The 21,576-nt window shown below is 36.4% G+C and overlaps 3 protein-coding genes across 5 annotated transcripts in view; 2 read left to right on the top strand and 1 right to left on the bottom strand.

The window, feature by feature from the left end:
- Positions 1-10,279, top strand: part of LOC134817623 (BUB3-interacting and GLEBS motif-containing protein ZNF207-like) — a 79,756-nt gene extending 69,477 nt beyond the window's left edge. The window contains exons 5-10 of one of the 3 annotated variants that reach the window (XM_063826860.1): positions 120-202; positions 611-813; positions 917-1,103; positions 1,678-1,752; positions 8,937-9,078; positions 9,253-10,279. In XM_063826860.1, coding sequence (XP_063682930.1) covers positions 120-202; positions 611-813; positions 917-1,103; positions 1,678-1,752; positions 8,937-9,038 — 650 coding nt within the window. In that variant the 3' untranslated portion in view covers positions 9,039-9,078; positions 9,253-10,279. Of the gene's footprint in view, positions 1-119; positions 203-610; positions 814-916; positions 1,104-1,677; positions 1,753-8,936 lie in introns of all 3 variants that reach the window. The other 2 variants (XM_063826859.1, XM_063826861.1) reach the window with 2 other exon arrangements.
- The window catches only part of LOC134817621 (inactive rhomboid protein 1-like), a 149,411-nt gene continuing 131,093 nt past the window's right edge, over positions 3,259-21,576 (top strand). The window contains exon 1 of the mRNA XM_063826854.1: positions 3,259-3,337. The gene's annotated coding sequence lies outside the window, so the exon portion shown is untranslated. The remainder of the gene's footprint in view (positions 3,338-21,576) is intronic.
- LOC134817493 (uncharacterized) lies at positions 16,253-20,501 on the bottom strand. Its single transcript, XM_063826634.1, has 6 exons — positions 20,366-20,501; positions 19,886-20,005; positions 19,337-19,765; positions 18,873-19,079; positions 17,215-17,464; positions 16,253-16,992 (listed from the first exon to the last, which is right to left on the bottom strand). The coding sequence occupies exons 1-6, from the start codon at positions 20,402-20,404 to the stop codon at positions 16,253-16,255; spliced, it is 1,785 nt and encodes a 594-aa protein (XP_063682704.1). The 5' UTR covers positions 20,405-20,501.

Here is a 21,576-nt window from a genome sequence, read left to right as displayed (position 1 = left end):
TATGTTCTTTTCAGCAATGATTTAAACTATAAGGTTCTGTTCTTTTCAGCAATGATTTAAACTATAAGGTTCTGTTCTTTTCAGCAATGATTTAAACTATAAGGTTCTGTTCTTTTCAGCAATGATGAATCCCCAAATGATGCAGCAGATGATGCAGAACATGAACCCGCAGATGATGCAGCAGATGCAGGCTCAGATGCAGGTTTGTTGTTTAGCTCGTACATTTCATACTAACGTCCTGTCATATTCAGGGAATTTAAAACCAATTTAACTACCAATTTTAATTTAAACTTTGCAATTTGTTGTTCAGATGATGTTGAGATATCTCGTCAATAGATAGGGATACTGGTGCACCAAACTGCCCCGTTTATTTTGACACGTGAGTCACGTGACGTGACACGTGACAGTGGTTCTGGGATTTGACTGGATGCTGGAAGATGATTGGCTAAACTACCTACCACCTACCTAACTACCTATTGTACTTACAACTTTGCAGAAAAATAAGATTAACTTCTACCAATACCCCGGTCTACTGTGTAGCCAGTACCAAGTAACACTCTGTAGCTATGGTAACTAGTAGTGTAACTATGGTAACACTCTGTATTTACAGCAGTTTGGTATGCCGGGAATGCCCCGACCTCCAATGCCGGGTATGATGCCGCACGGAGCTAGAGGACTTATGCCAGGAATGCAGAGACCTGGTATGCCGCCCCCGCCCCCAGGGCCCCCCAGAATGGGACCTCCCCGTCCCGCTATGTCAGAGAGACCTCCCCCTCCCCGACCTCCTGCTCCAGAACTTCAGTCTATGAGCAGGTTTGTTACTTATTTACAATTACTAATATTACTAAAAGTAATCTTATTTAGCCAGTGTTAATACCAACTAAAAGTTAGTTCTTGTAACACCACACTTTCTCAGGCCCCCAGCTCTGAACAACGTCCAGCCACCTCCAGGGCCCCCCAGGATGCCACCTCCAGGACCACCACAACGTCCCCCACCAGGACATGGTCCTCCCCCGAGTATGGGGGGTCGCCCCATGCTGTTCCCTTCAGCTGGCGGGACACAGGGTGTACCCCCTCCACCCCCTGCTAAAACCAGTGGCCAGGTTCGTTCTTCAATAAACATTTCGTTTTTCTGGTATTTCGTGTATTCTTAGCGTTTGTGACCTAGGAAGCTAAAGTGGTGGTAATATTCGGAAGCCAAGCTCAGTGTAAAAAGTAAATACGGTCCAGGTCTCTGATTTTACAGATAGACTTTAGCACTGCTAGTTGCTACCTTAATATGTTTATAAAACATGTTCATAAAACATCTGGTTTGTGAATTACCGCGCTGGTTTCTGAATTACCGCGCACTGATAATATAAGTCTGATTGCTTGTTTATTCTTTGTTTTTGTTCGTTTCCATTCCCAAATTCGAAAAATCTTCCACATCTTTTTAGACTAGCAAAATTATCCAATCTGACAGTTGTGTATTTTCACGCCCAAACGCGCGCCGCGCGCGTCTTCTGGCGGTTCAATTTGATATTACTTGAATTTGTCGAATTTTAATCTGTCTGTGTTATTTATAAATATCCCAAAAAGGTAGTATAATTAAATCTGTGTTTAGCACTTATTTAGGACTTAAGAGCGAGTTCCTGGTTAGTAAAATGAGCTGAGAAATAAAGAGGATACTTTTTTCAGGAAGTTGCTCCAATCAAACCAACTCTGATTAATAACTGTCAAAAGCTTATTTATGCCGACGACGATCTGTCAATGGTAAGTCCGAGTCAAAACAAATATCTCTATTCAAGTTCCACTCTATTATGCTCATTTTATTTTTTATGTCTGAAATTCCACTATAAAAGTTCTAAAAGCTGTGACATTACCTTTACATTACCTTAACATTACCTTATTCTAAAAATATCTGGATCAGTCCTGAACCCACAAAGGGAATTAACCGAACTTGCTCTCCACCTACCACCACTGGATGTGCAACTCGAAGCTCTCTCGGTTAAATTCATGTGCAAAATACTCACACAAGGTGACAATCTTTCAGCTACCCTCTACCAAGTTGATGAAAGCAGAATACCAAGTTTTCATGTCCTAACAATGTCACTGAAAAAGTACTTCCTCTGGAAAGAAAATAAGTCACACGGAACCAGAATGATAGACCTAACGCAGCAACACTTCAAGGATCTAGCCTATTACACTCAGGCAGACATAATGAGCTACAAAAATAAGATCTGGATTGACAGCATCGAAACAAATCTGCAATGCAGAACTGTCAGTAACAACAAGGAGACCAAGATACTCGGTGTGATCACAAAAATCAAAAACAGTGGGCTGCTCCTAGACAAAAACAACTTTTTATTCGGGCACAACACGAGTAAAAATCTGGACAGCCGAATAATGGACTACATTCACGGCAGCTCACCACTCTTTGCGAATATCCAACAGATCATGGGTGGTGGCAGTGGTGAGGCCTGTCGTTTCTGTAACAGCTTCATTGATTCCCCCGTACACCAGCTCCTATTGTGTCTGGAGGTGCAAGACACCAGTTACCTGCAACTGAAAGAAGAGCTGGGTGGGACAGACTCACATTCCTATCTAGATGAAGTGTTAACAAAAAGCAGCACACAAAAAGCATTCATTAGGAGAGTCGAATTTCTTTGGGGACAAAATGATGCTCTCCAGGATTTATCCCACTAGAAAGATCATGAAATAAAGACTCTACAAACATCTCAGAGAAATATTACCACCATAAAGAACAAAGAGGGAGTATCCTGGACCCCGAAATCCACCACTTTTCTGTACTTTCAGAGGTACCAATGTGGCAGGAAACCAGGGCTCATGCTGCCGCTGAGCTAAAGCAGTAGAGGGGATGGCGGCTTCTCTAGGATCTAACACGTCCTGAAGCAGACCAACACTATGTCCCAACGCACTGGTGTTGGGATGTCTGCCCCCGGTGCCTGTCCGGGTCAATAAAGCAGTCAAGCATCATGTATGTTATGTTGAGCATTCTCAACCAACAAATGTGGGAACTCCCACGAAAGACCAAAACAGATCTAAAGAGACACTTAGCAACATTGGAAAATAGACTTCAATTTGTTTATATAATTTATAAAGCGTATATTATTGCCCACGTTAAGGGGCCTGTTAATAATTTATTAAATTATTAGCTATTTTAGATTTAATAATAATAATAATAATACCTTAACATAACCTTTACATTACCTTTACGTAAAATCCGGATTGGAGTATTATTTATTTATGAGTCGCATTGTTTTAAACTATTTTCACAACTACAATTAAATACATTTATTGAGATCATGAATACGATGTAGTTACATTGAAACGTCGAGTAATCTCCTTTCCCTAATAAGAGCATTTTTACTTGTCGCAACAACCGGGATAAAGATAATTTTACCCAGAATACATTACCTTTACATTACCTTTACATTACCTTAACATTACCTTAACATTACCTATACATTACCATAACATTACCTTAACATTACCTTTGCATAACCTTTACATTACCTTTACATTACCTTTACATTACCTTAACATTACCTTTACATTACCTTTACATTACCTTTACATTACCTTTACATTACCTTAACATTACCTTTACATTACATTTACATTACCTATACATTACCTTTACATTACCTTTACATTACCTTAACATTACCTATACATTACCTTTACATTACCTTTACATTACCTTTACATTACCTTTACATTACCTATACATTACCTTTACATTACCTATACATTACCTATACATTACCTTTACATAACCTTTACATTACCTTTACATAACCTTTATATTACCTTTGCATTACCTCTACATTACCTTTACATTACCTTTACATTACCTTTACATTACCTTTACATTACCTTTTCATTACCTTTACATTACCTTTACATTACCTTTACATTACCTTTACATTACCTTAACATTACCTTTTTTTATTTCAAAATTCAAATAAACTTTACATCAATGTATTACAGTTATATTCAATAAAAAGACCACAATATCTCCTGTGAAGCAAAAACATGGAAAAAGAGAGCTAGAAAAATATTCATGATACTCAACACTACCAGACTCAGCTGGAGTGAGAAACAATATATGTAAAAACATCAAGGTAAAATTTATTTTGGCTGAACCAAAACACGGTGGTAAGACCATAATAACATTGGTGCCGACCCTACATAAAATCATTAATAAATAATCAAGAGAACAAATTTAAATGTATACGATACCTTCTTGCTACTACTCCACAAACTTACACGACATAACAACAAAATAACATAATTAAATAATATTATAATAAAACAATCTATAATCTAGCCACTCACGTACTGCGTGACGCGCTTGTTTCGGGTTGTTTCATAAGAGAAAAAACGGCGCGTTCTACTGCAGGTGCGAGGGGCAAATTATAGAGAGTATGACATTCATAAAGTAAAATATATATATAATAATATTCCATGATGGGCCGTCTAATCAGGCCAGCATACGTCAGAAGACCAGAGAAATTCAGTTAGCTTTGTTTTGAAAATAGAAATTTTCTCAGTCTGTCTAACATAGGCTGGCAGTGCATTCCACAGAAGCATTGTTCTATAAAAGAAGCTGTTTCTGAAACTATCGCAGTTTGGTACAATAGAGCAGGTATATGTGCTGGTGTCAAGTCCTTCAATGACTGATGCCGTGCTCCTTGTGTACCTCATTGTTCCAGCTTCAACAACAGTAATATATTCAGGTAGAGATATACTTACCAAATCATTTACTATTTTATAGAAGAGCGTAATTGAATTATGGATGAACTTAGATCTAATGGGTAGAATTTTAAGCTCCTTCTGCTTCTCATAAAATACAATATCACTATAATGATCAAACTGTTGTCCATTGATCCATTTGATCGCTCTTTTCTGGATTGCCTCAAACTTCGACATGTGTGTCGATCGCTGAGGACACCATATAACTGAGCAATGTTCAAAGATTGATCTTACAATGGTAAGGTAGAAAGCCCTCTTTTGGCGTTTATCCATGGTAAAATGACAGGTTCTCTTTAAGAGCCCAAGCTTCGAGCTTGCTTTAGATATCAATTGATCACAATGTGCACCCCACAGAAACCTGTTGTTCATTATTACACCAAGATCTGTATGGGATGCCACATAATCAATTATGACTTCATTAAGATTATACCAATAAATATTAAAAGGAAGATTGTCTAATACATTTCTTTGCAGAGTTACAGATAACACCTTACACTTTGAAGGGTGAAAAGTCATTTTGTTATCGATTGACCAGGCAAACAACCTGTCTATATCTCCTTGAAGAATATAGTGGTCTTCAAAGCATTCGATGACCCTCCAAATTTTGGTGTCATCTGCATACAATGCTACATTTGTATCCTCCGAAACACACGAGAACATGTCGTTGATGAATAGAACAAACAGAAGTGGTCCCAGAATAGATCCCTGGGGCACTCCTGATTGCACGGGAAGCATGCTTGAGACAGCTCCGCCTACAACAACCTGCTGTCGTCTGTCTTGTAAATACGACTTTAAAAATCTAAGCATCAGACCATCAATACCATATAAATTTTTTAGCTTGCGAAGGATTAAGTCATGTGAGACACTGTCAAATGCCTTAGCAAAATCAAAATAAACAATGTCGGATCTTGACTTATTGTTCAGGGCCAGTGCAAGGTTGTCTGTGAATGGGACCATCTGGGTAGTGCAAGACTTCCCATTCACAAAACCGTGTTGTCTACAGTCGATTAACCCTTCACAAGCTGCGAGCAACTCTTTCGAAATACAACGTTCAAAAACTTTCATAACTAAGCATGTCAGTGAGATGGGTCTGTAATTTTCAACAGATCCTTTTTCACCCTTCTTGTGTACCGGGACAACAGAAGCAAGCTTCCATTCCTCCGGCACACATCCAGTCACAAAAGAGCTGTTGAAAATCATGGTTAGAGGCTTTGCAAGAGTGCTCGCACAATTTTTTAACACAGTGCCATGGATACCATCTGGACCTGCGGCTTTACCCGGTTTAACCCCTTTCAAAATTAACAAAACATCCAACACGTGAAATCTCAAATCCATAAAATTGTTACTGGAGCTCATGTCGATGTCAATGTCATATGAGCTACTTGAGGAGAATTGTTGATAGAAGTATTCATTGAATAAGCTAGCCTGTTCAACTGGTGTGTTCCTAAAACGATCACCGTATCGGACCGTTTCAGGTATCCTAGTCGACTTAGACTTTGATTTCACGTGTGTCCAAAACTTTTTGGAAATAAGGGCAGAATCAGAATCATCTTCGACACTGAGTCTCATCTTTTCGTTCATTATGCGTTTAAAATCTTTGCGGTACTGACGGAACTTTTCAAGATCAGACTCATTGCCAGATTCATTAGCCTTTTCTCTCCATTTCTCTTTATCTCTCAGAACCCTATCACAATCAGAGTCATACCAAGGCGGCTGAAACTCACACTTAACATTTTTCTTTGGGATATATTCATTGCAGAGTTTAATCAGAACATCTTTGAAAAGAGGCCAGGAAATGTGTGGATCATGAGACCCAGCCACATTATCCCAATTGACCCGCCTCAGAGCAAAGTTCAAGCCGTCCCAATTGGCTTTGGTATAGTTATATACTTTGCGTTTAGGAGACTTTCTGCGGCTGACATTGAAGTTTATCCCAAAGTTGATACCAAAGTGGTCAGATAAGCACGCCTCATTATGATCCAGTATTTTTAAATTGGTAATAATATTAGGGACATTTGTGAACAGTAAATCAAGCACATTCCCTGCTTCATGTGTAGGTTCATTAATTAGTTGAGTGTGTCCTAGGTCACCAGTAAGGAAATCCAGGAAGCCATTTTGCAGTTCACAGGATGTCTCACCAGCAGGCCAAGAAACACAGTTCAAATTCATATCTCCTATTAAAACATGCTTGTCAATCTTCTTTTTTAATGCAAGAGTTCTAAAATAATTAGAAAATTCCACGTAATTGTCGTCGCTTAAAGTCCCCACTCTATAAAAAGTCGAAATACACAACTTTCTACCAGTCGGAAGCTTTAAGACAACAGACAATAACTCAGCTTGAGCTTTCACTACAGCTATCCTAGTACTAGTAACATCTAGATCAAATCTATGAGCTATTAAGACTCCACCCCCGTTTTTTCTAAACCTCTTAGGTCGTTCAGGATCCCATGGATGAGTTTTGAGGGACCTGTCCAGCCTAAAGATTTTATAACCAGAAGGTAGAATCTCACTATCCAATATTGACTTTTTCAGCCAAGTCTCATTTAAAATAACAATATCAGGTTTTTTTGTATACAAAAAACCATGCAGTTCATGTACTTTCGTCATGTTAAGTGGTGGGTTAACTGACGCAAGGTCACGAGTGTTAATTAGACCTTGTACATTGTTATAAAAAACAGATATAGGCTTTTTCCCAGGTCCTGGATTTAAAAGTGACGTGTTACATATAATAAGCAATATTAGGTTCAGGGAGAAAGTGTAGATAACCAGAGCAGTAAGAACACCAATCCATCTCAGAAAGAATTGGAATGATCTTCTCAGAGCAGATGATTTACGACACTTTAAATAATAAGATCCTTTATCAAAATATCTCAGAATAAATGCTGTCTGAATAATTATTAGGAAATACAGGTTAATACTACTATAAAGGCTGGGAAGATTACCAGGTCTACCAATATGACTAATATTCTTTAATCCACTGTCCACACGTGTTGATAGATCCAACGAAATAACAATAATAAATAACAAAATATACAGATATAAAATTAGTGAACTGACAAATAATCCAATGGGTGAACATAACTGGGACAACACAGACACGTAGCAGACTTTTCTTTTACCACAAACTTTTCGAACAACAGAATTAAACTTTCCAGTGCATATGCGGTGTTGCTGGTCATTTATTCCCATGTGTAGCAATGTCACGGTTGTGTTTTACCCAGGTGTATCTATCACTCAAAATTCACTTTTTAATACATCATCTAAATAATTTATCTAACAAATATGAATCATACTTAAATACCAATCTCAGTAACCCAACGGATTAAACCATGTTGAGTGAATGAGAAAGATATAGTGTCTTGCTAACACACCCATACCCCTAGCATTGGGGTGAATATCCCACTTCTTGGATTCCAAACTATACTTGGGAAATAACTGGTAGTTCCTGCCGCCCCATGAACTAAGGAAACTACTAAAGACATCGAGGTAAAATAATTTAAATTTGGAACAAAGACTAAAGAGTAGTTTGTTCATAGGAACAAAGACTAAAGAGTAGTTTGTTCATAGAGACCACGTTTTGTTCTCCCATAACATTACCTTTACATTACCTTTACATTACCTTTACATTACCTTTACATTACCTATACATTACCTTTACATTACCTTAACATTACCTTTACATTACCTTTACATTACCTTTACATTACCTTTACATCACCTTTACATTACCTATACATTACCTTTACATTACCTTTACATTACCTTTACATTACCTTAACATTACCTTTATATTACCTTAACATTACCTTTACATTACCTTTACATTACCTTTACATTACCTTTACATTACCTTTACATTACCTATACATTACCTATACATTACCTTTACATCACCATAACATTACCTTTACATTACCTTTACATTACCTTTACATTACCTATACATTACCTTTACATCACCATAACATCACCTTTACATTACCTTAACATTACCTATACATTACCTTTACATTACCTTTACATTACCTTTACATTACCTATACATTACCTATACATTACCTTAACATTACCTTTACATTACCTTTACATTACCTTAACATTACCTTTACATTACCTTTACATTACCTACACATTACCTATACATTACCTTTACATTACCTTTACATCACCTTGCTCAGGAGGAGCGGAGAGCGATATCCCGGAGACGAGGCCTGACCAACACATCCACAATATCCGCTCAACCAGTCCGCAGCCGACCCCCTCCACAACGGGGATATTGAGCTACTTCTAGAAGCTTCTGTAGTTTGACCTTGCTAGTGGGTACGTCAGATAGTGTCTGACTGCATCCCTCGTTTATATGTACATGTAAACCTGTCGACTCTCTTTAGTTCCTAATGGTGGTTTTATGTTACCTTCTTCTTTGTTATTGTATGATATATAGTATGCTGGACATAACTGACTGAATCATTGAGCCTGATTTAATTTATTTTCCAGAGATTGAGTGCGTTTCTCCTAAATCACATCTGGCAACCTCCGAAATCGCCAGTAAGTCGTACAAGTAGGATTTTTGTTACTCAAATCCTAGGAAATTTTGACCTATTGGACTTTGTGATCCATGTTATGTAATTATGTTCCCGTTACTCAACTACCTACCTATTGAACCTGTTGAAACTACTTTAAAGAAAGCAGAAAAGGTTTGAGACGTGGAATTTATGTACTATTTTTCAAATTTACAGGCTTTCCAAGTAGGATTATAACAGAGGCTCGTGTAAACAATTCTCTTAATCTAAAGCAAGTTGAACTTTCGATGATTTCCTCTTTACTTAGGATGCATTTTCAGTATTTTTGGGTTCACACAGGTTTGGAGAGTTTTAAATAATATATATTATATATAGTATATAATAATAATATATTACATTTTCTTACACTTGGGACTAACCAAATCATCGGTTCTATATATCAACAAATTTACGGCTAATATCAGCGTATTATAATATTATCGCCCGAGCGTAAGCACTTCATTAGAAATATAATTATTAACAGTCTGGCCGGTGTTCACACAGGTTTGGCTCGAGTTAGTCACTGGCAAAGCTTCATAGATTATGACGCTTTGCGTTTATCAGTGCACTCAATACCTTCTTCAATTGCAGCACATGTAGTACTAGTACTAAATTATACACATAATATGTAACTGTACATGTAGTACTAGTACTAAATTATACACATATAATATGTAAGGATACTGTTTCCTCTTATTGTATCGCATGTTATCGGCCACAATCCAGGTTTGCTTAATCCGCCTTAATTCCTCCCCGGGACCTCGTGTACTATTAACTCCTCACTTTAGGTTACTTTACTTTACTCCTCACTTTACCATTCACCAGATTCCACTCGTTGTGATTAAAAAGTTTGATTCAGCGGTTAATAGCTGTAAAGTGCAACTTATCATTTCTGCAACAGGTACAACGTGTTGTTATATTGAAGTGTATACATATTGTATTTTCATAGACTTGGTTTAAAATGTTGTTTTATTTTGTCCTTTAGCGCTAGTAGCAGGGTGTAGTTGAGTGTGCACTACGTTGTACAGAGTTTTGTTGCTACTCAATTGGGGTAAGTAGGACATTGGTAACTCAAATACAGTGAATTTTAATGCTACATTATTATTTAATTGAAAATAAAACGAAAGAGGGTGAATTATGAAATGAATAACTAGTCAAGCTGGATCGCATATTGTAGCGTGCGCTTAGCTGTATACTGACCACATAACACATTTGATATAATCACACACGACTACTGACTTGGAGTAGGACCTCAGGAACCGAGTACCAGATTGAAATCGAGTCACTTTAGTCAATTTATCTTGTATACACTGCACAATGTGGGGGGGGGGGGGGGGGGTCCAACTACATTTTTGTACATGGCCACCAGATTTTTGCCAAATGTACATGTACAAAAATGTACAAAATATGTTTTTTCCTGTTTGGCCACCAGATTTTTGCCAAATGTACATGTACAAAAATGTTCAAAATATGGTTTTTCCTGTTCCGTTTCCAGGGATTTCCGATTTTTTGTACATTTTTTATGACCATTAATGTACATGGCCATCAGATCTTTGCCAAATGTACGCTAAATTAGTGTACAAAAATGTAGTTGGACCCCCCCCCCCCCCAATGTGTCTGAAATGAGAATGTGAACAATGATGTGGAATATGATGTTGTAAAGCTAATTTAAAGTTAGCACAACGAGAGAGACTTTGCGGAGAAACGAGGGGCTTTCATTGCGCCCCAGTAACTCGTACTCTGTTTTATAGATCTATAGTATAGCGTATAAGGCTCATGGTAGTCGGGTGTACTAACAGGAACCCGTCTAACCCTAAAGTGGTGTCATTTAGTAACATTTAAAAATATGTCAAGTCTTGAGTCTTGACATATTTTAAAATGTTACTAGTCTCTTGAGTCAAGAGACTAAAATGATTATTACCTATTTAATTTAACGGGTGATACTCGTAAAATATTATTTCCAATTATCAGGACCGTCGACGAGTCCAACTCGGCGCGCGTCCTGGTAGGTTGTAAACCTACAATATTTAATTCGCGATTTTTACATCAATTGGGGGTCCAAATTTTGGGCACTGAAATTCTTATTCCTCGGCCAATTTAAAAAAATTTCATTCTGATTTTATTTGAAGGTTGTATGTTTATAACTTAGTCTTACCAATACCAAGACGCGCGCCGAGTTGGACTCGTCTACGGTCTTGAAACAAATATTTTACGAGCAACGTGAACGAGTATCACCCGTTATAATATTATTATCAGTATCACGGAGGGGTTCAACGAGTAGACAGCCGAACTTCGCTTAAGGGTTGATTGACGATGTCAATCCATCGAGATTGTTGCAAATAGAGGCTACAAATTAGCCAACTTCTCCGAGATTCCGGACAACTTGAGGCCAACTCTGGCCAAGTTAACAAAGAGCATTGTTTCCATGTCTCAAACGAAACGCGGTCCCGTACATTCGTACAAGCTAACACATTACAAGCTAACACATTTAAGTGCTCTCTTCAGAAAAACGACTCCAAATCTATTCGATTAAAATTAAAGAAAAATTCTCAAGGAAATATCCGTGTCAGTGTTAAATTCACCCGCTCAGCTCTTGTCATACGTTGTATGACCCGCCGCGCACGAAGTGCGCGGCTCCCCCTGTAGCGTCGAAGACGCTATAGTGAAACGACCGTGGGGGTCACCACGTGATACAACTCAGCTTAGTGGAGAAATAGAGTGCGAGGACGAAATCCTCCAAATAAACAATACCCCAGTTTCTGGAAACAGCGTCGCTTTTTGTAAACAAATAATCATGAACAGCGAGGATAATGTCCAACTTCTTATATTGGGCAGGACTAAATTATAGTTTGTAGGACAGGATAGGTTACTATAGTGTATAGATTACTTTCTAAAATTTTATATTTCGTTTTCTGAATTTGATTTCAAGATAAAAGACACTTATGTTGTGATTGCTGATCAGTCTTTAAACGAGGCTACGATTAACAATTTTATTATATTTAAACAGTTTTTATTGCAACACTTTTGGGCCAAACAGTCCCAACTGGAACATGGTTAATATAATTAAATTAAGTACAATCTAAAATATGCGTCAATAAGTAGACTCTTTCAAATCATGCTTAAGGTTTAAATTCACGATAAAATCAACCACTTTGTATATATTATTACACGTCGTGATTCTGAAATTTAAAATATTTTCAAATTGGACAAATTTGTTAATTGACTTGTAGGTTTTATTGACTATTGAGCATGATATTACTCGTTAAACCAACTAATAGTACTATTTTTTCCATGGGACCTCATATTGACAGGCAAATTATTTCAGACTGGCAATAGGAAACGTCTGTCAATTCCACACGATTTTCACTTTCGCGAGACAAATAATTACAATGATTACCAGTGTCGCAGAAGTATAATATTTCAAATTTTGTTATCAGCAAGAGTTACTAATATGAATTACAATAAGTCTTACTCGTAGGGGGAGAGGGGGGGGGGGGCACATTTTCAGGTTTGAGAGAGTTACACAATCCAAATAAATTTTGAAATGTTTACAGTCCCTATACTTCATTCCCTTCGCCTCTGAGAGAATAATTCTCAGAGCAAAGAGTTAAGTTTTGGTTAACTGTATTAGTCATTGGAGTTTTTATGAATTGAGAAAATGTGTCCCCCTACCTCATAAATCATAGATCAACCATAATTATTAATAAATATCATATCAATTCATCTGATATCACATCGTCAAAGAATAAGTATAACATCCAATATATTTTCATCTAATATCACAAATAATATTCCTCTAAGTCACGAAACATTACAATCAAAATCACTTCTATCAAGAAACTGTCATTCCTCAAAGTCCCTTAATATCTCAATAAAAGTCTCATATATCAAGAGACTATAATTTCTCGAAGTCACATAACATCCCAATCAAAATCCCTTATATCAAGAGACTATAATTTCTCAAAGTCACTTAATATCCCAATCAAAGTCCCTTATATCAAGAGACTATTATTCCTCAGAGTCACTTAACATCCCAATCAAAGTCCCTTACATATCAAGAGACTATAATTTCTCGAAGTCACATAACATCCCAATCAAAGTCCCTTATATCAAGAGACTATTATTCCTCAAAGTCTCTTAACATCCCAATCAAAGTTCCTTATATCAAGAGACTATTATTCCTCAAAGTCACTTAATATCCCAATCAAAGTCCCTTATATCAGAGACTATCATTCCTCAAAGTCACTTAACATCCCAATCAAAGTCCCTTGACCTTATATCAAGAGACTATTATTCCTCAACGTCTCTTAATATTCCAATCAAAGTTCCTTATATCAGAGACTATTATTCCTCAACGTCTCTTAATATTCCAATCAAAGGTCCTTATATAAAGAGACTGTAATTCCTCAAAGTCACTCAACATCCCAATCAAAGTCCCTTATATCAAGAGACTATTATTCCTCAATGTCACATAACATCCCAATCAAAGTCCCTTATATCAAGAGACTATTATTCCTCAAAGTCACTTAACATCCCAATCAAAGTCCCTTATATCAAGAGACTATTATTCCTTAACGTCTCTTAATATCCCAATCAAAGTCCCATATATCAAGAGACTGTTATTCCTCAAAGTCCCTTAATATCTCAATAAAAGTCTCATATATCAAGAGACTATTATTCCTCAAAGTCACTTAATATCCCAATCAAAGTCCCTTATATCAAGAGAATATTGTTCCTCGAAGTCACATAACATCCCAATCAAAGTCCCTTATATCAAGAGACTATTATTCCTTAACGTCTCTTAATATCCCAATCAAAGTCCCATATATCAAGAGACTGTTATTCCTCAAAGTCACTTAACATCCCAATCAAAGTCCCTTGACCTTATATCAAGAGACTATTATTCCTCAACGTCTCTTAATATTCCAATCAAAGGTCCTTATATAAAGAGACTGTAATTCCTCAAAGTCACTCAACATCCCAATCAAAGTCCCTTATATCAAGAGACTATTATTCCTCAATGTCACTTAACATCCCAATTAAAGTTCCTTATATCAAGAGACTATTATTCCTCAAAGTCACTTCATATCCCAATCAAATTCCCTTATATAAAGAGACTATTATTTCTCAAAGTCACTTAACATCCCAATCAAAGGTCCTTATATCAAGAGAATATTATTCCTCAATGTCACTTAACATTCCAATTAATATCCCTTATATCAAGAGACTATTATTCCTCAATGTCACTTAACATCCCAATCAAAGTCCCTTATATCAAGAGACTATTATTCCTCAATGTCACTTAACATCCCAATTAAAGTTCCTTATATCAAGAGACTATTATTCCTCAAAGTCACTTCATATCCCAATCAAATTCCCTTATATAAAGAGACTATTATTTCTCAAAGTCACTTAACATCACAATCAAAGGTCCTTATATCAAGAGACTATTATTCCTCAACGTCACTTAATATCCCAATCAAAGTACTTTATATCAAGAGAATATTATTCCTCAACGTCACTTAACATCCCAATCAAAATCCCTTGACCTTATATCAAGAGACTATTATTCCTCAATGTCACTTAACATCCCAATCAAAATCCCTTATATCAAGAGACTAGTATTCCTCAAAGTCACTTAACATCCCAATCAAAGTCCCTTATATCAAGAGACTATTATTCCTCAACGTCACTTAACATCCCAATCAAAGTTCCTTATATCAAGAGACTATTATTCCTCAACGTCACTTAATATCCCAATCAAAATCCCTTATATCAAGAGACTATTATTCCTCAACGTCACTTAATATCCCAATCAAAGTCCCTTATATCAAGAGACTATTATTTCTTAACGTCTCTTAATATCCCAATCAAAGGTCCTTATATCAAGAGAATATTGTTCCTCAAAGTCACTTAATATCCCAATCAAAGGTCCTTATATCAAGAGACTATTATTCCTCAAAGTCACTTAACATCCCAATCAAAGTCCCTTATATCAAGAAACTATTATTCCTCAAAGTCACTTAATATCCCAATCAAAGTCCCTTATATTAAGAGAATATTGTTCCTCAAAGTCATGTCACTTAACATCCCAATCAAAGGTCCCTTATATAAAGAGACTATTATTCCTCAAAGTCACTTAATATCCCAATCAAAGGTCCTTATATCAAGAGACTGTAATTTCTCAATGTCACTTAACATCACAATCAAAGTCCCTTATATCAAGAGATTATTATTCCTCAAAGTCACTTAACATCCCAATCTAAATCACCTTTATCAGCTGTTACGTACAATCTAAGTCACTTTTAATAAATAACTAGTATTACTGATCGAAAGCCACTTGATTTTATTATCAAGTTACCTTCATTAAGTAACTTGTATTCTTTAAAGTCACTTAATATCACGATCAAGTCGTATTCTTCATATTAATGATTCAGAAGAAATTGTTCGCTCATTTTACTCAGAGATAATAGTTACTCCCACCAGAATGGTAGGAAATTATGCACATAATGTGCTCAGAAAGTTAATGTAGTATGTCATGAGTGAAAAGTCCCTTAGACTCATATATCCAAATAATGTGATCATATCAAGCTACTAAGATGGACGACAATATTGTGCCTTTTCATCTGAGCAACTTAACATCATCAACTAACACTTTATAACTAAACTCTATATCGAGTATCAAACTTTAAATAATATTCTTCTTGCCGTGTTTTACAGGTCTTCTTCTTGGCGTCAATATCAGGGGTCGTTTATCTTCTCTTCGGTTTACATTTCTTCTATCTTCATCTGCATACAGTTGGTGTTTGAGAGGTGCGTGTGAAGCAGACTTTCACAATTGTGGGGTTTGTGTTGTGGCACTTCTCTTTTTTCAGCGAGCTAGTTTAGGGCAGGTTGAGGTTTACATTTCACTACGTACTACGTAGGTTACAACATTACCCTTGACATTTTTTAAGCCTTTTGTGCAGTTTCTCTTTTTCCGAAGTTAGCTCCTGATTCTCCTCGATGAGATACTGATTCTCCGTGGTCATGTCATCGATCAAGAATTTGTACTCCTCCTGCATAAGACAAAATCCGGCCCGTGCTTCGGTGAGTTGTTTGTTGAGGCTGTCATTGTCCGCGGACAGTTCCTCCTTGTCCATGGTTAGATTCTTCACCACGTATTTATAGCCGGCACAGTAAGACTCTAAAGAGGCGAAATTGTTTTTAAGTTCAGTATTGTCCCCGGAAAGCTTTATATTTTCAACGGTTAGGTTCTCAACCATATCTTTGTAGCCAACCTCCAATTCCATGGCACAAAAACCAGACCGTTCCTCAACAAGTTGTTTGTTGAGGTTTTCAGTTTCCGCTGACAGTTTTTCCTTTGCCATGGTTAGATTCTGAACCATATTTTGGTAGTTGACACAGTAGGTCTCAAAAGCGACGAGTTTGTTGTTGAGTCCTTTATTGTCCCCGGACAGCTTTATCTTTTCAACGGTTAGGTTCTGAACCATATCTTTGTAGTCGAGAAGTCGTTCTTTCAGGTTTTCATTTTCGGTGGTTATGTTCTGGAACACTTTTGCGTTGTGATCCTCGGTTTCACTAAGTTCAGACTGCATCTCGAGAAGGCCGTCTTTAAATTTCTTATTCAAATCACGCAGCACTGTAATATCTTTTTCGTATGCTTGGTTGGTTTCTGAAGTAACGCGGCTAGGTAACAAAACTGAGCAACAATAAACAAATAAATTTCACCAACCTTGTGTACATTTTGTAAAATAATTAGCTGACCGAATATACTATTTATTTTTTGGTTTTCCATGTGATAAGTTTTCGATAATATTTAAAATAATATTTAAAATTTGAAACTGCACTTCAAATGAAAACAGCAATAAAACTGTTAATCGAGGAAGGGACTTACTGAATAAACCATTAACTCGCTGAACCAAACGAAATCTATCCTGCTCAACTTCCTGCAGTTTCTCGTACATGTCATGTTCCTGAGCTCTGGCGATGTAAATTTCCTCTTGTGAAAGTCGAAGATAGTATTTTAACTGTTCAACCTCTTCTTCTGCATTGCATAAGGAAATCATCATGTCAACTTCGCGTTCTACGTCATCAGTATTAATAAATTCAGGTTCAGGTTCAGGTTTGACTGGATTACACTGGTTCTAGTGAAGGAAATCAATATTAAACATTTAAACTACAGTAAGTACAGTATGCCATCTGCAAAGCAACAGCTCTCAAATATAAAACACGGCGGAGCTATTAAGGCCAACGTATGGGTACTGACTTTTGGCCCACCCTGTACATTAAATTTTATGTTGGTTTGTCCTTGTATTGTGCCTTGGAGTTAGATTTCAGATTTGTTTTTAAATTCGTTCGATAAAGTTGCTGCATATTAATCTCGGAATTTTTGTTTTGATTAATGATTAAAAATAAAAGCCTCATTTTTAATTATAATTTTGAAGTTTTATAAAATTTAGATACATATTGCAAAGTCATTATATTTATATTAGTGCGCATACTAATTTTCAATTTTTTATAATACTTACGAAACATTTATAATTTAATTGCAATTACGGCCATAATTTTTTGTTTTTATCAACAAAACTTTTGCCCATTAAAATTAGTTTTATTGCTACAAAATATTTGATCAAAAACTATTAGTGTGAAAGTATATTAAAATTTTGGTTTTTATGTAACGAAATACATTTGAATTGTATTTCATACAATTACAAGCAAAGAAAGCTGCCATTGTGCATTGCCAACTAACGCGCGCCGCGCGATGTTTCATATAATTCTGGACAAAATTAGACATTCATTCAAAAACGAAAAGTTTTATTAAGGAGCACGTTAGATCCCCTAAAGTTGTTACTATGCGTAACTATGCGCCTAGGTGACCGGTTTGATCCGGTTTGGTATCCTGTAACCCATTATACCAAAGGATCGTGATTCGGTCTTTATACTGGACGTTACCTGGGGACCTCAGGCTATCATGTTCATAAACATAGAGATTCGGCGGAATGACAGGATGAGCGCGGCCCATAGTAAACTGGACGGTGCTCAGTCTGTCATTCCGCCAAATCTCTATTCTATGATTATGAAATTAAATATAATAGCCTGGGGTCCCCAGGTAAGATTCGGTCGAAAATTTAAACCAAGTCCCAGATTATAAAATTCTTTCCAACCGCTACATATTCAAAAAACATTCAAGCTATTTTGTTGACTGCATTTTTAAGTATGAATAAAATCTCAAAATTTTGATGATCGTCTATATTTTGAAAAGAAATAATGTTTCCAATTTGACAAATAGCAACCTTGGTGACTTTTTTCTTAACGGGTGATACTCGTAAAATATTTGTTTCAAGACCGTACCGACGAGTCCAACTCGGCGCACGTCTTGGTAGGTTATAAACCTACAACTTTGTTCATGATTACATTCATATGAAAGTTTTGACTTGAATATTATGCAGTGGCCGCCTCATTTGGCGTATACAGAAACATGATGAACAAAATATAATATGAATATGATAATTGTATTGAAAATGGAATGAAGTTTTGAACTAAAATGTTTACTTTGATAATAGTCTCAGAGTCAATCCCAGAATCATCTGGATTAGGAACAATCGGAATCGGCTGCAAATTTCCTTTAATGATTCCGTGCTCAAAATCAAATTGTTCGGTTGGTTCGCTTATAGAAGAGGTCATATGAGATTGGTCATCGGCTTTGTGGCATATCCTTTGTTCGGGTACGTAACTTACATCACAATTAACAAGAGTGGCCTGAAAACCCATTAATTAATTAACTATCATTAGAACTTTAAAATAGAACTTATAATCTTATTAAAACCATGAAAATAACTGGAAATTAAAGTATTTGACCTAATTTATATGTTAACAAACAAATTGTTCCTATGCACATCACGACTAATGACCCCCCACAATTTGAATCCAAAACTGATTACATATCATGTTATGATTTCTTAGACGGTAAAATAAAACCGGTCTATCTTTCACATTTCATTTTCACAAGGTCCTACCTCAGAATCGCTCGAATCCATTAGGTCCGTATCATTTTCAACTGTAGTCCGAGTTTTAGTGTTCAACAATTCTTCCTCTACTTTTGAAAGTTTCTCTTGGAGAATTTTATTCTTTTCTATTTCCTTTTGTTTCTCTTCCCATTCATTGTAGGTCTTCACCTGCTCATGGTAGAGGTTGACCTGTTCTTGGTAGGTCTTCTGCTGTTCTTCGGCAACCATCTCATTCAATTTACATATTTGTGACTTGAGACTAGCGTTTTCAGCATCTTTGTTCCACATTTCTTGTTCGAGGTTTTCAACTTTTTCCCCCAGTAGACGGCTCTTTGTCATCTCATCTTCAAGCAGCTTGTTTGATTCCTCTTCTTTTGCAAGAGTAGGGATTGCTGGGTTCAATGTTTTCTGGTCCTCTGCCAGAAACGTGGCTTGCTGCTAAGAATTTGTTAGTATTAGTCAGCGTGATCTTTTTAATGATTATTAATTGCAGATTTATTTGAAATATAACATTCATTAAAATTAGCGGATAGCCTCGATTTTAAACAACAAACAAACCGTGGAGCAAGATTCCTGAATTTGCTGAATTTCTGTTCGATTTTGAAGCGGTGTTACTGATTGAGTCTTTCTGACAAGTTTCTGATTTTCAACCTTTTTCTTGCTTGTCAGATATGAATCCTGTAAGATTGTTAATAAGTTAAACATTTACTTCTACGTTGCATTATCCTACATGAGACTAAAACCGACAGGAACAACCAAAAAGTAAAGTTATGGCAAGTGAGGAGAAATTGGATGAATACATAATTGCAGGACGCAACGTAGTATGTATGATGTAGAAAATTTTACTAATACCTAGCTCTTCATACAAATTAATCAGAAAAACCGGCCTTAACAAATCGATTAACAGCATAAATGTCTTTGTGGTTTTTAAACAAAAAAATTACTCCAAGCACCACGGCCCAAAAAAAACTAATAATGAAGGTTGATGTCAAAAAACAATGAAATAGAAAAGCTGTAAACGCTTTAAATTTTACTTACAATATCACTAAATGCTTGTGTACTGTAAGTCTGACCCATAGTAACTTTAATGTCAGACAACTGTAGATAATCTTTTAACTTTGTATTTTCCTGAATTTTCCAAACGAAACGATAGGGCAGACGGACTATAAGCGAATGTATTAGAAACGAATAAAGAACTGAGGTTTAACGTGTGAGGGAAGCTTCTTATGGCACCCTGGTCTGTTGCCATGGAGAACGCGTGCGCGCGTGTAAGACGTGCGTGTTCTCATTGCATGTGACGAGGTTACGTCCTGTACTGCGCTTTGGGCTAGATCGATCCTCAACGGTTACCTTATCTTTCATTCGCCATTCTTTATCCGTGAAAGTGTTCGAGGGCCTTAGCTCATCTTTGATAGTTTGCGGTTAAGATATAAGCTCTAATTTCCACAAAACTTTACAGCGTTTACTGTTCACAGTATTCACTGTTCCGTCTTCATTTATCATTATGATAAAGCATACTGTCCTGATAACAAATTTTTGCTATGATTAAGGACACTTATCCTATTTATTTAATTCCAATTCCATTACTTCTGACCTCAATCTGGACATAGACTCCGTCAAAATGGTGAACTTTTAGTCAGCTTATATTTAAAAATAGGAAAAATTGGAACGGTTTGGTAAATCAAAATGTCAATTTCTCTAATTTTCGCCGGAAGTCTTGCTCCCAGAACAGCTCAAACGTGACTTGTACTATCCTTTGTTAACCCACTAATTGTTCTCATTTTAAGATTAACTACTGGTGGCTGAAGCAATAACCTGGCGGGAACCCCTGCACTTTCAGGCATAAGTATAATGTTCATAAAGATTAAACATAATAAAGATGCAGATGCGGCAGAATGACAGGCTGAGCCCCGCCCAGTAATAGTACTGAGTACTACTCATCGTCATTAACTTAGTCTTATCACCATGACTTTTTTACTCGTGTTTAAATTATTATATTCGATTTTTTTTCGTGAAATTGTATTTGTAACGCGGCTAATTTTTAAGATTTTATTTTTATAAAATTTTTAAGATTTTTAAGATTTTTATTTTAATGTGTAATCAGTGTAGCTTGTGTTGCAAATATCGAGCTCTCTAATCTTTTGTAAATTTGCAATAAGTTCAGTTTGCTGTTACCGCGTAGTTTACCTTTGCGTGTGTACTTGTACATTACTATACAAGTACACTATGGGGGATGACCCAACTTTGAC

Source organism: Bolinopsis microptera, chromosome 6, assembly GCF_026151205.1.
Source record: "Bolinopsis microptera isolate Bmic1 chromosome 6, MBARI_Bmic_1.0, whole genome shotgun sequence".
Taxonomy (NCBI): Eukaryota; Metazoa; Ctenophora; class Tentaculata; order Lobata; family Bolinopsidae; genus Bolinopsis; species Bolinopsis microptera.
This window is presented reverse-complemented; position numbering and strand designations above follow the sequence as displayed.

Excerpts from the sequence above, each read along its gene's own strand:
- LOC134817493 (XM_063826634.1), bottom strand. The coding sequence starts at position 20,404 with ATGGGTCAGACTTACAGTACACAAGCATTTAGTGATATT. Across the intron at positions 19,080-19,336 it reads TGGATTCGAGCGATTCTGAG|GCCACTCTTGTTAATTGTGA; the intron begins GTAGGACCTTGT and ends ATGGGTTTTCAG. Across the intron at positions 16,993-17,214 it reads GCGAGTTAATGGTTTATTCA|AAACCAACCAAGCATACGAA; the intron begins GTAAGTCCCTTC and ends GCGTTACTTCAG.